Source organism: Pongo abelii, chromosome 9 (genome assembly GCF_028885655.2).
Source record: "Pongo abelii isolate AG06213 chromosome 9, NHGRI_mPonAbe1-v2.0_pri, whole genome shotgun sequence".
Classification (NCBI taxonomy): domain Eukaryota; kingdom Metazoa; phylum Chordata; class Mammalia; order Primates; family Hominidae; genus Pongo; species Pongo abelii.
Window position 1 is genome coordinate 121,320,139 of NC_071994.2, and position 21,412 is coordinate 121,341,550.

General features: G+C 49.1%; 2 protein-coding genes across 6 annotated transcripts in view; one reads left to right on the top strand and one right to left on the bottom strand.

Moving 5' to 3' along the window:
• The window catches only part of SMIM35 (small integral membrane protein 35), an 88,820-nt gene extending 88,282 nt beyond the window's left edge, over positions 1–538 (bottom strand). The window contains exon 1 of the mRNA XM_054525171.1: positions 485–538. The gene's annotated coding sequence lies outside the window, so the exon portion shown is untranslated. The remainder of the gene's footprint in view (positions 1–484) is intronic.
• TMPRSS4 (transmembrane serine protease 4) lies at positions 321–19,873 on the top strand. 5 transcript variants are annotated; one of them, XM_054525170.2, is made up of 12 exons: positions 321–411; positions 4,407–4,559; positions 5,999–6,128; positions 9,109–9,195; positions 10,176–10,216; positions 13,145–13,304; positions 14,674–14,840; positions 16,230–16,328; positions 16,538–16,680; positions 18,711–18,860; positions 19,109–19,195; positions 19,308–19,442. In XM_054525170.2, the coding sequence occupies exons 1-11, from the start codon at positions 330–332 to the stop codon at positions 19,145–19,147; spliced, it is 1,251 nt and encodes a 416-aa protein (XP_054381145.1). In that variant the 5' UTR covers positions 321–329; the 3' UTR covers positions 19,148–19,195; positions 19,308–19,442. The 5 variants fall into 5 exon arrangements, with proteins under 5 accessions (XP_054381145.1, XP_054381144.1, XP_054381141.1 ...); XM_054525169.2 differs by lacking the exon at positions 321–411 and adding an exon at positions 625–1,401 and having other exon boundaries at positions 9,061–9,195; XM_054525166.2 differs by lacking the exon at positions 321–411 and adding an exon at positions 625–881 and having other exon boundaries at positions 9,061–9,195.
• Positions 19,874–21,412: the final 1,539 nt, after the last annotated feature.

Here is a 21,412-nt window from a genome sequence, read left to right on the forward strand (position 1 = left end):
ACCCAGAAATGTACTAGGACAGGCGCAGGCAAGACATGGGGGAGGTGGCCTGGCCTGGGGGCTCCTTTGAGCGGCACTCATGAAACATAGGTGAGTCTGGATAAGTAAGAAGAGGCAGGGTAACCATGTGCTAATGAAGCTAAGCCTAGTCTGCAGGAATAACCCTCCAGCATTAACCAAAACTGTCCTCAAGGCATTCCTGTCACCGGCCAGAGGGCAGGAGGCTGTGGAGTTTGGCTCGGGGATCACTAAGTGCTGACTGCATGCTCTTCCCCTCTGCCTCCCATTTTCTTGCAGATGTCAAACCCCTGCGCAAACCCCGTACCCCCATGGAGACCTTCAGAAAGGTGGGGATCCCCATCATCATAGCATTACTGAGCCTGGCGAGTATCATCATTGTGGTTGTCCTCAGTAAGTGACAGCCCGTACCCGACTTTCACCCTCTAAGTAAATGACAGGGCCCAACCCCTACCCCCGCACTCACCCCCTGAATAAGTGACAGTCCCCCACCCCGGCCCTCACCCCCTCAGTAAGAGGCAGTCCCACCCCTGCCCTCACCCACTCAGTAAGTGGCAGCCCCGCCCCTCCCATTATCACCTCAGTAAGTGGCAGCCCCTACTTGTCCTTCACCCCCTCAGTAAGTGGCAGCCCCCACCCCCACAGTCAGGGGCAGGTGATCTGCATAAAGCTTTGCAGAAAAAATCGTTGGTATAATAAAAGGAATTTGAGGAGAAAAAAACAGAGAAAGAAAAAGAAAGAAGAGGAAAGAAAGAAAGAAAGAAAGACATGTATCCACCCCCTGCTTTGAAGAGAGCCTTCTTCTAAAAGTGAAAGGGGAGATGAACTCAGCCCCCATCTGTTCCAGATGGCTTCTATCCCAGGTGACTTCTTCTAGAGGGAGAGCACAGTGGCATATGTTCCTAACCCACGCAGGCAATTTGCAGGGCTGCCACGCCCTCTGCCCCCTCCTTCCCATCTTCTGCAGATTGCAAGCTGAGTGGCTCTGAGCAGTGGCTGGAAGAACAGGGAGAGTTTCTGCTTGTGAGGAGGGGAGAAAGAGGAGGCAGCAGGGAAGACCCCCCAGGTGGCTGGCACCTGGCCCACTTCAGCTTGGCTTTCACCACGGCCAGTACCTGAGGCCCAGTGTGGTCTTGAGCAGGCCTCTCTGCCTCAGGGCCCTTATCTGTGATAAAGAAGATTCAACTGAAGGAGCAGGGATGTGGGTCATTTTTGGCTCCCACATCCCGTGATGGAGTCATTGCCTTTGTTATCCACATGAGCACAGCAGGTTACTGACCACAACTTTTCACAGCAAGAAGTAGGGTACTGGGGACCAGACTAGGAATCAAGACACCCGAGACAGGGATCCTGGCTGTGCCACTTGCTGCTGCGTGACCTTGAGTAAGTCCTTCACTGCCTCGTACCCTCAGTCTCCTCACCTGTAAAATGTCCTTCCTCCCTCAGAGCGATATCATGAGCACCAGTGAGAGAACACATGTAAAGTACCAAGCTAAAAACCAAGTTTTGCAAAAGAGCGTGTCTTCACACAGCAGCAGACAAAATGTGACCCAGGACATGCATTTGCTAATTGGGGCAGGACTGCCTGTGCAGCCAGGGAATAGTTGGCCTTTCAGGAATCTGTGCTTGTAACTGTGGTGACATTTCCAGCAGTAGCAGCCAACTGCCTGGTTGGAGGACACTGAGAGAGACTCTGGTCCTCATTCTACACGAGCACTGAGGCTCGGAAAGGAGGAGTGGCAGTCAGGGCCAAAGCTGGGACAGAACCCCAGTCCCCTGATTGAACAGGTCCATTTCCATCTCATGGCGGTGGAAATGCAGAGCCACAACATAAACCCCACTAAAAGCCCTGGGAGCCCTGGATGGTGTGAGATGCAGATGACCCCAAACCCTTTCTCCTTGACCTTGGTTGCCCGCATGATGGAGGTTTGCAGTGACATCGGCAGACTTGCCATCCTGTTCTATTCAGGCTAATGTTAAAGCGAGCTTGCTTTCTGTAGGGATACACCCTGCCACAGTGGAGATAAAGGGGGCCAAAGTTATCCAGGGAAAGCCAGGCAGGCACTAAAGCATAATTTAGAGCTGGACACTCCCTGTCCCAGAAGGTTCTATGTGGCTTCCACATCCTGGGCCCCCAGATTCTGCAATCAGAGGTTGTTACCCAGTCCTCCATCCTGGGCCAGGCTCCCTCAACCTTATGGCTTCTGGAGTCTCAACTGGCAATGCATCTCAACTGGCAATGCTGTCTCCTGGATTTGTCCCAGGAGGCTGGGGTGACTCTGCCTTACCCTGGCTCCTGATCATAAACCAAACTCCGAAGAGCTACGTAATATCTAGCTCCTCCTTCTCCCTTGCTTCACTCAAGCCAGGAGCATCAGGGCCAGCAGATCACATCTCAAGTGTCCCCAGAGAGCTAGATGGGCCCTGGCTCTACACTGGAAGCACTGTGTGCCCTGGGAAAATAAAGCCTGACCTTCAATTCTCCATGTCCCTGTTTGTAATGTGAGTTAGTAATAACATCTCCCTCCCAAGACCGTTATCAGGATTACATGAGGAAATGTATGGAAAGCTCCTGACACAGTGACAAGCAGGGACCATTATTAGATTTAACGCCACTACTCTTAAGACCAGCCCAGGGTGATACTGGACCGGAGAGGGTCCCATCAGGCCAAGAGAGAATTCAGTTAGGAAGGAGGAGTTCCCTCCTGCCAGGGTGTTTGGCTGTGGGTCTTCACTAAGGAAAAGTTTGTTTGTTTGTCTGTCTGTTTGTTTGTTTGTTTGTTTGAGACAAGGTCTTGCTCTCTCTCCCAGGCTAGAGTGTAATCGTGTGATCACCTCACTGCAGCCTCAAACTTCTAGGCTCAAGCAATCCTCCTGCTTCAGTCTCCCAAGTAGCTGGGACCACAGGGGCACACCACCATGCCTGGCTAATTTTTTTTTTAATTTTTTGTAGAGATGAGGGTCTCACTATGTTGCCCAGACTGATCTTGAATTCCCGGGCTCAAATGATCCTCCTGCCTTGGCATCCCAAAGTGCTGGGATTACAGGTGTGAACTACCATGCATGGCCAGAAAAAGTGTTAAAATATCAGTTCCCTGAAGGATTAAACACACTCAACATCTTTCCATCATCCCAAGATGGCAAAAGAGCAACAGAATCTGAAAGCAGCAGGCAGAATCTAAAGATGGCAAGCAGAAACAAAACAAAACCAAAGACCAACCCCTTCACAGATCTTTCTCTTTTTTTCTTAATTTTAGTGATTTTTATTCATATATTTTAATTACTTTTTTCTTCAACTTTTATTCCAAGTTCTGGGGTACACGTGCAGGATGTGCAGGTTTGTTACGTAGGTAAGCGTGTGCCATGGCGGTTTGCTGCACTGATCAACCCTGCACTGAGGTATAAAGCCCGGCAACCATTAGCTATATTTCCTGATGCTCTCCCTCCTCCCGCCACCCCCGACAGGCCCCAGTGTGTGTTGATCCCCCTGCACGTGTCCATGTGTTCTTACCGTTTAACAGTTCTTTCACCCAGATAAAAGCACCCAACTCCAGAACTATACTTGATAGTTACGAGACATTTTCACAACTACCATCATACCACATGCTCTCAACAGCCCTGTGAGGCAGATATTATAGATATTATCATCCCATCATACAGATGAGGAAACTGAGAACTAAGAAGGGAAAGTGATCCATATAAAGTTGCACAGTAAGGCTGAGTGCGGTGGCTCACGTCTGTAATCCCAGCACTTTGGGAGGCCGAGGCGGGCAGATCACTTGAGGTCAGGAGTTCGAGAGCAGCCCGGCCAACATTGTGAAACCCCGTCTCTATTAAAAATACAAAAAATTAGCTGAGTGTGGTGGCACTTGCCTGTAATCCCAGCTACTTGGGAGGCTGAGGCAGGAGACTCACTTAAACTTGGGAGGCGGAGGCTGCAGTGAGCCAAGAGCCTGCCACTGCACTCCAGCCTGGATGACAGAGTGAGACTTGGTCTCAAAAAAAAAAAAAAAGTTAAGTTCCACAGTAGGTGTCAGAGCTAGGACTCAGAACTGGGTCTTCAGACTCCGGGTTCCTCCTCTTTTACCAGAACATACTGAGCCAGCACTGGGGCGTAAGAGGCAGGTACCAGCCTGTTTCTCCCACACACGACCTCTCTTGACTCCTCAGACATCTTGTGGGGATGGGGCCGGTGTTACTATCTCCACTTTACAGACAAGGAAGCTGAGGCTCAGGCCCAAGTCTATGTGCTACCAAGTAGCAGAACTGAGCCTGGAACTCACACATGCGTGTCTGAGAGCCCAGCACTATCGCCAGGAAAACCCAGCCTCTCCCTGCTCGAGCCTGACCCTCAGCCCTCTCTGCCCCTCCCTGCGCTTGCCTTCCAGTCAAGGTGATTCTGGATAAATACTACTTCCTCTGCGGGCAGCCTCTCCACTTCATCCCGAGGAAGCAGCTGTGTGACGGGGAGCTGGACTGTCCCTTGGGGGAGGACGAGGAGCACTGTGTCAAGAGCTTCCCCGAAGGGCCTGCAGTGGCAGGTGAGTGCAGGGTCTGAGTGACAAGAGAAGTGGGCCCAGCAGGAGGTCTGCTCAGTCCCCCATGGCCCACTGCATAGTATCTGTCCCCTACTTGTCACTTTTCATCCTTGTTGTATAAGGTTCTTTGTTTGTTTGTTTTTGTTTTTGTTTTGAGGCAGAGTGCTCTGTGGCCCAAGATGGAGTGCAGTGGCTTGGTCTCAGCCCACTGCAACCTCTGCCTCCCAGGTTCAAGTGATTCTCCTGCCTCAGCCTCATGAGTAGCTGGGATTACAGGTGCCAGCCACCACGCCTGTCTAATTTTTATATTTTTAGTAGAGACAGGGTTTTGCCATGTTGGTCAGGCTGATCTTGAACTCCTGACCTCAGGTGATCCACCTGCCTCAGCCTCCCAAATTGCTGGGATTACAGGCGTGAGCCACCATGCCCAGCTGTATAAGTTTCTTGAGAGCAGGACCGTGTCCTGTCTATCTTTAAATCCTAGTACTTAACACACAGCAAACAGTAACTATTTGATGAACAAATGTGAGCCAGAAAGGACAGGAAATTGTAACTGAGGCTGCCCCATGCGTGCTGCACCTGGGTGGATTTCAGGCAGAGGGCTAGACTGGGTGATCTTGGGGCGTTCCTCCTTTCTATGAAATTTGTTATTTCAAGGACACTAGAAAGAGACTTCTCAGCCACTTCGCCAGCTATTGGTCCTTCTATTCATTAGCGTTTGCTGAGACGGGCTATGTGACAGGACTGAGCCAGGTCCTTTCAATGGATAGGAGATGTTCTGCGCATAAAATCCATGTTCTCTCTTGGGCTGGGCTCTTCTACCTTCATCCCCCTGGTGCTTGGGCTCTGAAGAAAAAAAGATAAGTAGGAGATGAGTGATGGGGCTTCTGAGGGCAGGGCTGAGTGACTTTCTGTGTATTTACTCTTTCTTTATCAGAAGTCAAATGCCCACGGGCACCTGTCATCCTACTGCCAATAGGACTTCTCACTCAACCTTCCCCTCTGACCTTACTTGGAGAAGGACCTAGGTCCCTCTCTGAGCCATTTCTCCAGGCTGGGCAAGTTGTATGCACCATGGATGGGTATGTGGTCCACACAATTTAAACGAGTTGTATATGGTCACTGGGTAGGGTGACCACATAATTGATCATCAACACTGATACCTGTAAGAGCAAAAGGGGGCACTATTAACCATTGGGCCAGGGCAACAGGTCAAAATGGAGACTGACCCCGGGACGTCTGGTCACACTAGCTACTGTCAAAATGGGGCCCAAATAGACAAAGCCAAATGGAAGAAATTCCCTTGACGTTGAAAGTGTTGGGGCTCTGTGGCACCCCCAGTTCTAGGTTAGGGGAGCTTGGGCTGGTCTCATGATGAGTTCTGAGGGGGATGGGCCAGATGGGCCCCCCCTTCCATCTAACCCAGGTTCCTTTCCTCCCAGTCCGCCTCTCCAAAGACCGATCCACGCTGCAGGTGCTGGACCCGGCCACAGGGAACTGGTTCTCTGCCTGTTTCGACAACTTCACAGAAGCTCTGGCTGAGACAGCCTGTAGGCAGATGGGCTACAGCAGGTAACCAACCTGGGCCTATCTCCCTTTCCCCTCCTTCCTCTTTCCTCCTCTTCCTCCTTTCCTTCCTCCCTTCTTCTCTCTTTCCTAAAAAATACAGGCATTGGAAACGGGCAGAATGGCTTTTGAATCCCAGCATTTCACTTATAAGCAACATGAAGTTAAATTTCCTAAGCCTCAGGTTCCTCGGGAGTTAATTGGAGGAACTAATGCCAACCTCACAGGATAGTTTTGGAATGCCAGTGAGAGAATGTGTGCTGCCCTCCAACACACACACACACACACACACACACACACATACACTTCCAGCGTCTATGCAGTCCTCTCCTTTCCTTTACTCCTCAACCTTCACTCCTTTGTCCTGACTTTGCAAGAAACTGTTCCTGCCCAGTAATACAAAAGCTAAGTTAACTTATTCAAAGTTTTGTTGGTTAAGATTTAGCTTAAGTGAGCCTAGTTTCAGTGGGGCCCCATCTTCAGCAATCCCAGCTCTCTCTGCAAATTTCAAAACAGTTCCAAATCTGGAGTGGATGAAAAGGTGTAAGATGATAATAAGAGTAATTTGCATTTTATATATTTATATTCATTTGATTTTTGCAGAAAACCAAAAAGATAGTTATTATATCTATTTCATAAATAGGCTCAAACGAAGTAAGTAACTTGCTAGGGTAGTAGCTGGGAGGTAGAGAGCTAGAATTTGAGCCCAAGACCCCTAATTCTTTCGCATTAGGAGTTCCCATATTGTTTCTGTTTCTAGACTGAGTAATGCTTTATTCTCATGTAGGACATCATCTATAAGGGAAGGGGCTGATGAGATGGTTGATCACTCAGAGAGTTTAGCTGGAGAGGATGGAAAAGAACCCATACATTCAGTTGCAGATTGAGATAACCTATCTCTGGCAGGCCTCAAACTTCTTCAGGATTCTGAGAGACTGGACCCAGAGACTAGGCAAAAAAAAAAAAAAAAGAAAAAAAGAAAAAAAAACAACTACCAGGCAGACATCACCAACCAATCACAGAACTCTCTCCCATGGATCCATAATGCAGCCTCAAAGTCCTTTTTCAGTAAATGCTCCAGGCAGCCGTTACAAATCAATCAGAATTATTTGCCTCTCTCTTCTCTGCTCAGCATGCTTCTGCTGCTCTCTACTTTCCATAGGGGGCAACTTCCAGCACCCTCTAGAAAGCACACCCCACCATCTTCATTTCAAGGAGAGTGAGGAAGTCATGCCCGGCACCTGCTATTGTCCCCTCTTCCTGCCGCCACAGAGCCCAGCCTCGCTGTAGCCAGCCCTGCCTCCCCACTGTAGTCCAGTCAACTGCTGCATCAGCCGTACCTGGCACAGTAGGCTGAGGCTTGATTATGAAACCTGGGTGTCTCCAGGGGTTCTTAAGGTGATAGGCTCCTGGAATTTCTGTCCTTTTGGAGCTCAGTAAGGCACCAAACCACCTGACTCTTGTGCTTCACAAAATCAAAGTTCATCGGAATCATTCATTGGGATGGAATTGGTGAACAGAAGTTAACTTTCCTGGGAATGTCCATTTCCACCATATTCCGTCCTTCTAGGTCTCAGACTTCTCTGCTTTCTTTCCTCTCTCTAGATTGGAGGCCCTTCTTGTCCTAGAACCATAGGCATTTCAAGATGTGGGAGACCCTAGAGATCATCTAGTCCAAGCATCTTTTTTTTTTTTTTTTTTTGATAAAGTCTCACTCTGTCACCCAGGCTGGAATGCAATGGCACCATCTCTGCTTACTGCAACCTCCACCTCCCAGGTTCAGGCGATTCTTTCACCTCAGCCTCCCAAGTAGCCGGGACTACAGGCACGCACCATCATGCCCAGCTAATTTTTGTATTTTTGTAGAGACGGAGTTTCACCATGTTGGCAAGGCTGGTCTTGAACTCCTGACCTCAGGTGATCCACCCACCTTGGCCTCCCAAAGTGCTAGGATTACAGTCGTGAGCCACTGCACCCAGCCCCATGCATCTTTTTATAGAGGGGGAAACTGAGGCTTGGAGAGACCCAGAAAAAGAATGTGACCTGCCCAAGGCCACACATCAAACTAGTGCCAGAGCCAGGGACAGAACCTAGATCATGAGGACTCTTAAAATGGACTCTAGTCCTCCCAGGTCCGAGACTTGGGTCCTTCCAGGAAGTGCCAGCATTCCTGCCTGAGAATGTGCCAATCCACCAGTATCATGGATTGACCCAGCCCTCCATGGAGAGCTTCTACTAACATTACTAGCATAGTTAGGGATGGAAGGAAAAGATTTAGAAGAGGCAGATTCAGTAAAGGAACAATCAGAGAGATGGAATTAATCAGGGAAGGCTTCCCGGAGGAGGAAAAACTTCAACCCAAGGTTTGAAAGCAGCAAGCATGGATTACCAGGAGAAAGAGGGAGGGTGGTCCAGTTGAGAGAAACGTTTGTCTGGATTCATATGAAGAGAGATCCAGTTCTGTTCTATTAAATATCTCTAAGGGGACCAAAAACATACCCCCACTATCAAAATCAGACCAGATGCCTTGTTTGGAGAACCAAATACCCACATTCCAACTCCCTCCCAGGTGAGAAGGGAGCTAACCTGAGCCCCTATGCCTCTTTGTTTCCCTGCTGTGAACCAGAAGACATTGCTGGGATATTTGAAATAGGGACAGAGCTGGGAATTTGGAAAGGAGACCCCTAACATTTCTCCAGGGCTCTGGATTCTGGATTTGGAGTCCCCGCCCAAGAAAGCAAGTTACATCAGCAATGCACCGAGGGTTGAGTCCTGGGATGCCAAGGGTGTGTTCTTTATTGTATAGCAAAGCAGGCCCCATCTTCACTGACCAAGACCACCTCCACTCCCTGGCCACTCCCCACCAAGCGTTCTCTGCCACCCTCTCTCCTGAGAGTGGCGGCCAACTCTACCATCTTGTTCTAACCCCCTCCCCCAGCTCACAACTCTCTCTCCCTCTTGATGTGAGCAGCAAACCCACTTTCAGAGCTGTGGAGATTGGCCCAGACCAGGATCTGGATGTTGTTGAAATCACAGAAAACAGCCAGGAGCTTCACGTGCGGAATTCAAGTGGGTAAGTGAGGGGACACCTTCTGGCCTACAGAAGGCCCCCACATGGACGCTGCTCTTCAGGTTGCAACCAGCTCACCTGGAACCCCAAGCCGCCAGGGGAATGTAAGCAGACATCAGGAAGAACTCCTAGCCAGACAGATCATTCAATGCCAAGAGCTATAGACTCACATTTTGGAGAGGTTTTCTGTGTTGACTTGTTTTTAATACAATGGACAGATGGACAAAGTGTGTTGTCCTACTCAAAGCCAGAGGGATGGATAATGTGACCTTTCCATCAATCTGGATAGTAAATAGTTTTTGCTACTGCTGTAGGTTTTCTAATAAATTGCCCAATAGGCAAGATTCCAAAGTCACTTTGTCCTTCCCTACCGCTTACCCAGTCAGAGCTCCCTACCTTCTTGATGCTCCAGGGAAGAGGCTCCATGGCCCTTGTGGGTGGCCTGTTCCTGAGCCTCGCCACCCTGTGTTAGACCAGAGCATCCAGATGAAATCTGTCACACTGCGGCAAAGTGGCTCAGAGAGGAGGCTGGCTTCTTAGCATTCAGGGATGTTGCTGAGGGCCGCTTATTCACCGAAAGTAAATCTTGAAAAGGACAGGATTGGTAGCAGAATGATCCTTTGCCTAAAATTCCATCAAAATCTCCTTCTTCCATTTGGAAAGCCTGCAGTGCCACAGACTCTGTTCCGGGCTCTGCCCTCTTCCCTCTTGGGTCCCAGGAGCCCAGGCTGGGCTTTGAAGCAGGCAGGGCCCAGCGCACAGTAGGTACTCAGCAGTGGGGGTGTTGAATCCAATCAAACAGAAGTGTCAATGCAGGAAATGCAATGGATGTCAATGCAGTCTCCAAATGTTCCCCACTGTGCAGCTTCCACATTCCCGAGGTCTTGGGAGGGGACTTGAATTAACAGCATCGGGAGGCCTGAGTCCCTGCCTCCCAGCTGAGGAAGAAGCTTAAATCACAGGGCGCTGTGTCTGTCTTCCAGGCCCTGCCTCTCAGGCTCCCTGGTCTCCCTGCACTGTCTTGGTGAGTACCCCCGATCTCTGAGGGTTTGGGGCCTGGGCTGGCAATGAGCAAGGAGGAAGACCTTCATCTTCACTCCTAAATTTCTGGGACTCCAAGTTTCATTCTGCCTTGGTCTACAGCCCTTGGGCTTGTAGGTCAATGCCCCCTCAAGTTGTTGGTGGCCTTGGGCAGGTCACATTCTTTTTCTGGGTCTTTCCAGGCCTCAGTTTCCCCCTTCTACCATCTGTGCATGGCCCCACAACCTAAGTGGAGACCTGGTAAAGAGCATTAGGAAGACCAAAAAGGGCAGGACGGGGCCTCCACTGCCTCCCACCCCTGGTCAGGGCCCACATAGCCTTCTTTGTCACAATTAGCTCAGGTATGCAGGATCAGATTACCCACATTCATTATCTGAGCAACTAACTATTCATTGAACAGTTAGAATATGTCTCACTCTTGTCAGTTGCTGGCTAGAAGTAGAAAGTACCAGATGAGTGAAATAATTGGCCACTATCCTCGATAGCTTATGACTAAGTAAGAGAGAGATGCAAGACAACATGTGGAAAATGCCAAACTGAGTAGCAGTCACAGTTGACATGCTGCAGAGAGAGCTGGCCAGGGGTCAGAAGACCTGGGCACTAGTCCCGTTCACTGCCAGTGTGGCCTCGAGTCATTCACCTGACCTCCCTGAAGCTCGTTTTGCCAAGAAGTCGTTTAGTCCCACTGCCCATCAAGGATCTCTAGGGACCCTTCTAGCTCTAACAGAGGAGATCAGAAAAGAAAACGAGCAATGTGGCTCCGTTCATCCTACTAGCTTCATAGAGAACTGAGACTGGCCTGGAAGGATAGCCAGAAATCAGAACGACTAAGGGAAGAAGGTCACAACACTGCCTCTGCAATTTAGGAGTGTATATGCTTCTCTGCAGGATGTTGAGAGTTTCATTCATTATCGTGTGCCCCCCACCCCGACCCCACAATACCTAGTGTGTGGGATCTGACACATGGTGGCTGGTCAATGAATGAATGAATGAATGGTCACACCATCTGAGGTTCTGCACTGAGTAGCCCTGAAGGCATGAAGCAGCATAAGTGACAGGTCCTCCCTTGAGGGGCCTCTGTTTTACCAAGAAGCCAAGACCTAAGCTCAACAACACTGAAAGGGTGGCCAACACCCAGGACAGCCTGTGGGAATTCCAGAGAAAGGGAAATTCCCAGGGACTGGGGGCCTGGGCTAAACACTGAAAAATGAATCTGTAGGCTCAAGGAGGAAAAGGCCATGTCTGTCTGTCTTGCCCGCCACTCTCTCCCAGCACCCAGCACTGCCCCAAGACAGAGGGCACTTGACACAAATTGGTTAGATTAATGAATGATTTAGAGTTCAGTGGTCCCCAACCTTTTTGGCACCAGGGGCTGGTTGCATGGAAGACAATTTTTCCGCAAACCAAGAGGGGGATAGAGAGCATTAGATTCTCTCTTTTTTTTTTTTTTTTTTTGGAGACTGAGTCTCTCTCTTGTCACTCAGCCTGGAGTACAGTGTTGCGATCTCGGCTCCCTGCAACCTCCGCCTCCTGGATTCAAGTGATTCTCCTGCCTCAGCCCCCTAAATAGCTGGGATTACAGGCACCCATCACCAGCACAGCTGGGACTATAGGCATGTGCCACCATGCCTGGCTAATTTTTGTATTTTTAGTAGAGACGGCGTTTCACCGTGTTGGCCTGGCTGGTCTCGAACTCCTGACCTCAGGTGATCTGCCCGCCTGAGCCTCCCAAAATGCTGGGATTACAGGCATGAGCTGCCGCACCCAGCCTAGATTCTCATAAGGAACATACAGCATAGATCCCTCACATGTGCAGTTCACAATAAGGTTTGTGCTCCTACAAGAATCTAACGCCACCTCTGATCTGACAGGAGGTGAAGCTCAGGTGGTCATGCTCGCTTGCCCCTGCCATTCACTTCCTAATGTGCAGCCAGGTTCCTAACAGGCCACGGACCAGTACTGGTTTGAGGTCCAGCGGTTAGGGTTTGGGGATCCCTGATTTAGAGAACTAGGAGATGAGACAGCATTTCAATGGGAAGGGCATCTTTTTGGATCAAAAACAGAATGACTTTTTAGAGAACTACAAGCAGATCAATTTGGCTAGAGAGAGACTTTATATGAAACAGCAGGAGGCTGCCAGGAGGAGTGGAAACTCTACTTTGCCCTCAAGGGAGATCCCAAAGGGCTTTGCAGGAGCGGGCAAGGTGGCATGGAGAAAGCGGTGTTTGAAATCAGGTGGTGTTTGAAAAGCCCAGCCCTTCCCCTTAGAATGGCCCTTCTACCATCTGTGCATGGCTCCACAACCGTGGTGGTGGCTGCCAGAAGAATTGGAAAGGCAGAGCATGGGTGGAGAGGGGGGACCTGAGGGCTTTACGGGAATTCCGGGGGTGGTGAGGGTGTGAAAACCAGGTCAGTCTGTAGGAAGACAGGATGTCAGATTGAGAGACTCCCCTGGCTGGGGGAACAGACTTGGAGAAGGGGGAGTTTTGGATGGGACAGTCCACTTCCGAGTCAACAAAACAGCTTGTGGGTGTCTGTTTACTGTTACTCAGTGGGAGTGGCTGGGGATACGCCACTTGGGCAGGGCTTTCATAATTCTGCATCACTTGTGAAGGTCACAGATTCCCAGCACAATGGACACACCCATGTTCATAGTCTGAACTCCTAAACACATCTTAAACCAAAAAAAAAAAAAAAGAAAGAAAGAAAAAGGAGAGGAAGGTTTGAGGAAAGCCTATGGTCTAGGACACTCAATACCTCCCATGAATATCTCAAATTGGGCTGGTCGTCTCCCCACTCTGGCCCCAGCCATAAGGGCCCTGCTTAGAGCAGATGTTGGGTACTAAGGGGAGGCAGCCTCATCCCCAAGAGCCTGACTTCCTGCCTCCTCCCTGCTTCTGCCTGCGTCCAGCCTGTGGGGAGAGCCTGAAGACCCCCCGTGTGGTGGGCGGGGAGGAGGCCTCTGTGGATTCTTGGCCTTGGCAGGTCAGCATCCAGTATGACAAACAGCACGTCTGTGGAGGGAGCATCCTGGACCCCCACTGGATCCTCACGGCAGCCCACTGCTTCAGGTAAGAACCCAGCTGTAAGGAGGTCTCTGGGGACCAAGGCCAGTCAGGGACCAGAGAGCTTGGGGTCTTGTCTCCTGACACCCTCCTTCTCTTCACTCTCCCACTAGAGACGTTTGCCAGGGTGTGGTGGCCCCAATGAGACAATGGCCATGATGCCCTTTGTTAGGCTTTTGGGTGTCTGAGCAGAGGGTGCTGGTCACCAAGCATGGCCTCTTCCCGGTAGGACACCAGCAGATACCCAGAGTCCTCGCCCCACCCCCATATCATTCAAGCTACAAAAGCTCTTCCCACCTGCCTCAACTTCCAAGAACTCGCTCTCTTTTTGCTTGTTTCCAGGAAGTTGTTCCAGGGTCTAGAGTCATAGCCACGTCCTCATTATGTCTGGAAACTTTAAAAAAATTAAAGAGCATAGATTCCTTTCAGTCCACAGAGAAGCCTGGCCTTACCTCAGGGAAGGGCTACTCCCAGGCCCTCTTCGCTTTTTTTTTTTTTTTTTTTTTTTTTTTTGAGACAGAGTCTTGCTCTGTTGCTTAGGCTGGAGCACAGCAGCATGATCTTGGCTCACTGCAAACTCCACCTCCCGGGTTCAAGCAATTCTCCTGCCTCAGCTTCCCAAGTAGCTGGGACTATAGGCATGTGCCACCATGCCTGGCTACTTTTTGTATTTTTAGTAGAGAGAGGGTTTCACCATGTTGGCCAGGCTGATCTCTAACTCCTGACCTCAAGTGATCTGCCCACCTCAGCCTCCCAAAGTGCTGGGATTACAGGCATGAGCCACTGCGTCCGGCACCCCCTTTGCTTTTATTTATTCATTCATTCAATATCTAATGAGCACCAGGTACCAAGCACCAGATGATGCACCCAAGTGCATTAGACCCCACCGCTGCCTTGAAGGCACTCACATCTAAGCCAACGTTTTTTAATCACTTTTTTTTTTTTTTTTTGAGATTCTGGTGAGAGCTATAAATTCTTTCCTGGAAAAACATCCCTGCACACTAAGCTGTGCCTGGCATTGGGAAAAAGAAAGCACGTAATGTAACTGACAGCATGAGTAACACAATGAGAAAGGTTGGAGGAGAGAGCGCCAGGACCCCAGAACTCAGGCATTAGAGGAGCCCCTTCCCCAGCCCTCCTTGAGCTTTCGTTGGGCAGGTTTCACTGAGGAAAAAGGGTCAAATCCCCTTTTTGAATTTGGCTTCTTGTAAGTGCCAAAAGACTGCCCCTTCTCCACCATCCCTGCCTCACCATCATCTTTCCTCCCAAAGCAGTGACATCCTGCACCCCGATCCCTAGGGCCCCGGGGACCTAGCCTTTGGCAAAGCCTCCTCAGGCTTGGGTCAGGCCTGAACCCAGCTGTCTCTGCCCCCAGGAAACATACCGATGTGTTCAACTGGAAGGTGCAGGCCGGCTCAGACAAACTGGGCAGCTTCCCATCCCTGGCTGTGGCCAAGATCATCATCATTGAATTCAACCCCATGTACCCCAAAGACAATGACATCGCCCTCATGAAGCTGCAGTTCCCACTCACTTTCTCAGGTGAGAAGTGGGGCCCAAGGCCACTCAAGCCCCTTACATCAATTTTCACACCCACTCTACTATTAGCTCACTGACCGCCCTTGGCACATAATGTCTCCTCTCAAGACCTCAGCTTGCCCATTTGTCTCTAACTGAAACATCAGCCTAACATCACTGATGCCATGAGGCTTCCTCAAGCTGTCAGCTAACACCTCCACTCCATTCCCTGCCGGAGATTCTTCCAAGGCCTGTCTTCTCTATGTGGAGCCCCTCAAGTGAGAACTGGAGTTTCATCCAATCTTGGAGTTTTAGGAGACCTTTTAAAAAGATTATCGAGCTCATTCCCCACCACTGACCAATACCCAAGAGCCCACTCAGTATCCCTGCCAAGGAGTCATTGTGCCCCTGTTTGCTCTCCTCCAGGGGCAGGGAACCCATTACCTGTGAGGCAGCCCACAGAGTCTGTACAGCTCTGTTGAATGCCTTGTGCTTATAGTGAAATGTATTTAGATCAGCATTCCCAACTGTGGGGTCCACAAGACACTGGCCCCTTGGAGAAGAAAGGATTCCATTGTCAAATAAGTTTGGGAAACATTTTCATACTACAGCTCCCTTCTTGGAACACATTAGTTTATTAAAGATAGGAAGAGTTTTTAAACTAATCTGTTTTATTGCTTTTAACCTACATTTTCTAAATTTATTTGACACAGAATCCTTTGTTCATACTACTTCTAGTAGCATTCCATAGAACAAGTGTTCTAGAGACCCTGGTGTGACCCCTTTCGGAGAGCTTAACTGCCAGGCTCTCCTGAACCCTGGTGTGTGTTTCAAGATTTGTGCCTGGGAATTGTTTTAATCAGGTATGGTAAGGTGACAGATACAGACACAGCTATCTTTGAAAGAAGAGTTTATTATTTACAATTCCTGAGAGAAAGGGACATACCCCACCCCCCAACAAAGGGACACCTGGGGAAGCAGCTGGGTCCACCAGGAGGCAGGAGTGAGGGGAAGGCATGGCCCAGAGCCACCTGTGGCTTCCATGGGCAGGTCTGGCCAAGGTAGGCAAGATTGAGCATGCTTGGGATTGGATAGTATGGACAATTCCCTAGGCTGTAGATGTCAGCCTCTGGTTGTCTAGTATCTGTCCCTGGGGTGATTTAGGGCAGGGAAAATATTGGCTTGGTGTCTGAGAGTCAGATAAAGGAAGTGGTTGGGGATATGGGCTTTGGGTTGGCTGGTTTGCCTATTAAAAGCATGCTCAGAGCCAAGTTGTTTACTATCTGCAGGAATTAGCTAACCCAGTCTCTCCCAGACCAGCAAGATCCCCATAATCATAAAGCATCATAATTTACAGAAAATTAACACTTATGATGAATAAAAGATCTCCTTCTTCCTCTGTGCTCTTGGCAGGCGCAGTCAGGCCCATCTGTCTGCCCTTCTTTGATGAGGAGCTCACTCCAGCCACCCCACTCTGGATCATTGGATGGGGCTTTACGAAGCAGAATGGAGGTAAGTCCTGGGTGAGGACCACAGGGCAGGAGATGCCCTTGTGTGAGGGAGCAGCTTCCAGAAGTAATGGGAAGGAGGACCACCCTTCAGAGAAACCCATCCTGGAGGACCAAGCACCAAGGCGCCAGGCAGAAAGCAAAGTGGTTTGGCAATCCAGGGCTGGGGGATAGAAGGCAAGGATGGGAATGTGAGTGTTTTTACCCTCCCAGGGAAGATGTCTGACATACTGCTGCAGGCGTCAGTCCAGGTCATTGACAGCATACGGTGCAATGCAGACGATGCGTACCAGGGGGAAGTCACCGAGAAGATGATGTGTGCAGGCATCCCGGAAGGGGGTGTGGACACCTGCCAGGTGGGGTCTCCAAGAATCATGGGGATTTCTAAGAATAGGGTTTAGGTCCTAGAGAGATGAGAAAATCCAGAGGCTGCATGCCCCACAGGAAGCCTTGCATATCATGGGCACTCAATGTGTGATGATGGGAGGAAGAGAGGGAGGAAAGGAAAGGATACAGTCAGATAAAAGTGTACCAATAGATGAGTGGGTGGATGGATGGATGCAGACAAGCAGAGAGATTTCAAATGTCGCTTTCACATTCAAAGATGATGTTACTGGCTGGGCGTGGTGGCTCACGCTTGTAATCCCAGCACTTTGGGAGGCTGAGGCGGGCAGGTGATTTGAGGTCAGGAATTCAACACCAGCCTGGCCAACATGGTGAAACCCCATCTCTACTAAAAAGAATACAAAAATGAGCTGGGCATGGTAGCACGTGCCTGTAATCCCAGCTACTTGGGAGACTGAGACAGGAGAATTGCTTGAACCCAGGAGGCAGAGGTTGCAGTGAGCCGAAATTGTGCCACTGCACTCCAGCCTGGTGACCCAGCAAGACTCCATCTGAAAACAACAACAACAAAGATGACATTACTCATCCTCTCCACCCACCCTTCTCACTAGCTACAGAATGATTAGCCCCTTGAGGTCAGGAATCCCAGGTCTATTTTCTCTGTGACTGTCCCCAAGCTGCTGAACTACACTAAGAAAGAACTACTGCCTGCAGGATGCTGGAAGCTCACCTGTGTGTGCCCCTCACCCTGGCCTCATCGGCCATCAGGACTGCTTAGCAATCCCTGTAGACCTTCTTCCTCCCCCATACTTCCAGAGGATCTTCTGAACCATTTTCTTTTTTTATTTTTTCTTTTATGTTTTTTAATAGAGACAGAGTCACTATGTTGCCCAGTCTGGTCTCAAACTCCTGGGTTCAAGGGATTCTCCCACCTCAGCCTTCCAAAATGCTGGGATTACAGGCGTGAGCCATCGCGCTTGGCCTGAACAATTTTCATTAAAACCCCTACCCTATTCTCACCTCCATTTCCAGTCATTAAATTCCTTCATTTAAGAGGCATCTATTAGTCATCGCATGTGTGCCATGAACACGGTAGTCTTTGGAGACCCTTCAGGGAGCTCACAGTGGTTGGGGGAAAGGGGGGCATTAAACAGACATTTAAGCTATAGTTTTGGGTTCAGAGGGAGGAAGCCCCAGGGGCTAAAAGAGCTGATAAGGACTCCCAGATAAGTGCACTTTTCACTATCTGGCATTTTCTTGTTTTGTTATTTGCTTGTTCACCATCTCTCACCCTATTTGATCCTAAGCTTTCTGAGGGCAGGATCTTTGTTTTTTTCGTCAGTTGGATCCCAATTGCTTAGAACACTACCTGGCACAAAATAGGCACTCTATAAGTGATTAAATAAATTTTGGAACTACTAGGTTAAACAGTGATAACCAGGCATTTTTTTTTTTTTTTTTTTTTTGAGACTGAGTCTCACTCTGTTGCCTAGGCTAGAGTACAGTGGCTTGATCTTAGCTCACTGCAGCCTCTGCCTCTGGGTTCGAGTGATTCTCCACCTCAGCCTCCTGAGTAGCTGGGATTACAGGTGCCTGCCATTATGCCCAGCTAATTTTTGTATTTTTACTAGAGACGGGGTTTCACCATGTTGGCCAGGCTGGTCTCGAACTCCTGACCTCAAGTGATTCACCCGCCTCAGCCTCCCAAGGTGCTGGGATTACAGGTGTGAGCCACCGTGCCTGGCCAATAACCAGGCTTTTTTACGGCATCACTCAGAGCCTTTAATTTGCTAATGTGAGTTGTGAAATCTCTGAGAGAAGGCTAACAGCACGCTTGCAACTTACTTGCCCACAGACAAGCCCTTCTGCCAGAGAAGAGAAGAGCATTCCAGGGTGCTAATGAGCAAAGAGGGTGAGGGTGGAACATCAGAGAGCAGCAGGGAGTGCAGGGGAACAGACAGGCCAGTTCAGGGAGCGGGGAAGGAGAAGCCCCCCCGCCTCACCTACCCTCCCCAGCAGTCTCTGTTCTGGTCTCTCACAGGGTGACAGTGGTGGGCCCCTGATGTACCAATCTGACCAGTGGCAGGTGGTGGGCATCGTTAGCTGGGGCTATGGCTGCGGGGGCCCGAGCACCCCAGGAGTGTACACCAAGGTCTCAGCCTATCTCAACTGGATCTACAATGTCTGGAAGGTAAGGCACCTTTGCCCTACCCACTGTGCCTTCCCTCCAGTCCTCTACCTAGAAGATGCCATTCCATCCTTAGGTTTGATTTAAATGGCTCTGACAACTCTTTACATCCCAAATAACTTTCCCTCCAAGCAAGGGACAGCCTGAGATTGCACTATTGAGGCTGAAATTCCTTAGGTCAGAGATTTCTGATAAATGCAGATACCTTAGGGAATAGAACACACCAAGCCTTTCTTTCTCTTTTCTGACAGAATGAGACTATCAGATCCTTTCTAGAGAGAAGATTCTGATAAAGAAGAGAGTGGAAAGGCTCATGAGACCTCCTGGCCCTCTGCAGGGTAGGGAGAGAAGCAAAGTGCTTCAGAAAAAGAAGACTCATGTTACACATGTCACCACTTTGTCCAGTTTCAGATAATCTGACTTTCTCTTCATCGGTCTCTCTTATTCTAGGCTGAGCTGTAATGCTGCTGCCCCTTTGCAGTGCTGGGAGCCGCTTCCTTCCTGCCGTGCCCACCTGGGGATCCCCCAAAGTCAGACACAGAGCAAGAGTCCCCTTGGGTATACCCCTCTGCCCACAGCCTCAGCATTTCTTGGAGCAGCAAAGGGCCTCAATTCCTGTAAGAGACCCTCGCAGCCCAGAGGCGCCCAGAGGAAGTCAGCAGCCCTGGCTCAGCCACGCTTGGTGCTCCCAGCATCCCAGAGAGAGACACAGCCCACTGAACAAGCCAGCCTGCAGGCCAAGGTCTCAGGGGTATTGCTAAGCCAAGAAGGAACTTTCCTACACTACTGAATGGAAGCAGGCTGTCTTGTAAAAGCCCAGATCACTGTGGGCTGGAGAGGAGGAGGAAAGGGTCTGTGCCAGCCCTGTCCGTCTTCGTCCATCCCCAAGCCTACTAGAGCAAGAAATCAGTTGTAATATAAAAGGCACTGCCCTACTGTTGGTATGACTACTGTTACCTACTGTTGTTATTGTTATTACAGCTACGGCCACTATTATTAAAGAGCTGTGCAACATCTCTGGCATAGGCTAGCTGGAATGCTTGATAAGAACTGAGCTGGGACCATTGAACTTTCATTCTTTGGCTTGGGGAGAAAAAAAAAGTCCTGGGGAAGCAATTGAGTCTCAAAGTAGAGGCAGGGGAAAAAAGAGTTAGGGAGACCAGATCTGCTGAGTGGCAGCAAGAGTGAGCTGCAGATTAGAGAAGCCAGGGTGAGCAAGTTTGGTTCCCACACAGGGCCTTCTCCCTTTGCTTCTTTCCCTCCCTCCCTACCTGTGATAATCAGACAGGAGCCAGGGATAACCTATGACTTGGGAAGGAGATGAGTTAGGTAGTCAAGGGTGACATTCAATCAGGGATCCCCAAGTGGCTGGAAAGAAATGCTGGTCCTGTGTCCTAACTTCTTCCACCTGGAGAGCCCTCAGTGTGGCTTCTTACATTTAAAAAACAAAAAGGATCAGCTGCCAGGTATGAGGCAGTCCCCAAGCTAGGTTGTGAGGATGTAAGCATGAATAAGTCCCTGCACTCAAAATGGTCAAAGAATTAAGCCCCATGGACTTTTTTGGCAGCTGTATGAAAGCTTGGGTTTTCTGAGGACTCTCTTGCTATAGTTAAGTCAGATCCTAGATGAAATATACTTGTTCATACTGTACTAGGTTCTTAGGAAACAACAGAACTCCTCAAATGCAAAAAACAAAGAAAATAGAAACCCAGGAAACAAAACAAAATAAAAAAACCATCAGAACTGTGAGAGGAAACTAAGGTGATGATCTGGGAGCAATACACTAAAATCTTGGGTCAAGACCTATATGAAGGCTGGCAGCAGAGCTAAACCTAGACACACTGCAGACAAGGGAGATGAACCAGGGCTCCTACATGAAGCAGGGATAACTGATGGCAGTAAATGTGGTCTCAAATTGCAGATGGTCTGGAGGAAAATTTCCCAAATTTAGAGTCTCAGGATTCCCAAAGATCCTCCAAATATGAGCTCACAATCAAAGATCAGAGATGTTGAAAAATAAAAAACACCTAAAGTGGGCAGCATAAAAAACAGCCAATTTAGAACCCCAAAGGCTTCAGATGTCAGAATATTAGAGACTTATAATAATAAGCAATATTTATAGAGTATTTGTATGTGCCAGACACTATTGTTAGTGCTTCATCATATACTGATTCATTTAATACTCACAGAAATCTATGAGATGGGTATTATTCTTATCCTCACCCTATGGATTAAAAAAACTAATGCACAAAGAGGTTAAGCTCTTTGCCTGAGGTTATAGACTGTAAGTTGAACATGAGCACTTGGAATACTGAGTTCATGCTGTAAACTATCACACTATAGGGCCTCCAATATGATAATTTATAAAATATTTGAATAAAAAATGAATACTACTTCCACATTTTAAAATCATGTTTAACTGTGGTCAAATGCACATAACACAAGTTGCCATCTTAACCATTTTTAAGTGTATAGTTCAGTGGTGTTATGTACATTCACACTACTGTGCAGTCATCACCACCATCCATCCCCAGAACAGAAACTCAGTACCCATC

Excerpts from the sequence above, each read along its gene's own strand:
- TMPRSS4 (XM_054525170.2), top strand. The coding sequence starts at position 330 with ATGGAGACCTTCAGAAAGGTGGGGATCCCCATCATCATAGCATTACTG. Across the intron at positions 9,196-10,175 it reads CACGTGCGGAATTCAAGTGG|GCCCTGCCTCTCAGGCTCCC; the intron begins GTAAGTGAGGGG and ends TCTGTCTTCCAG. Across the intron at positions 14,841-16,229 it reads GTTCCCACTCACTTTCTCAG|GCGCAGTCAGGCCCATCTGT; the intron begins GTGAGAAGTGGG and ends TGCTCTTGGCAG.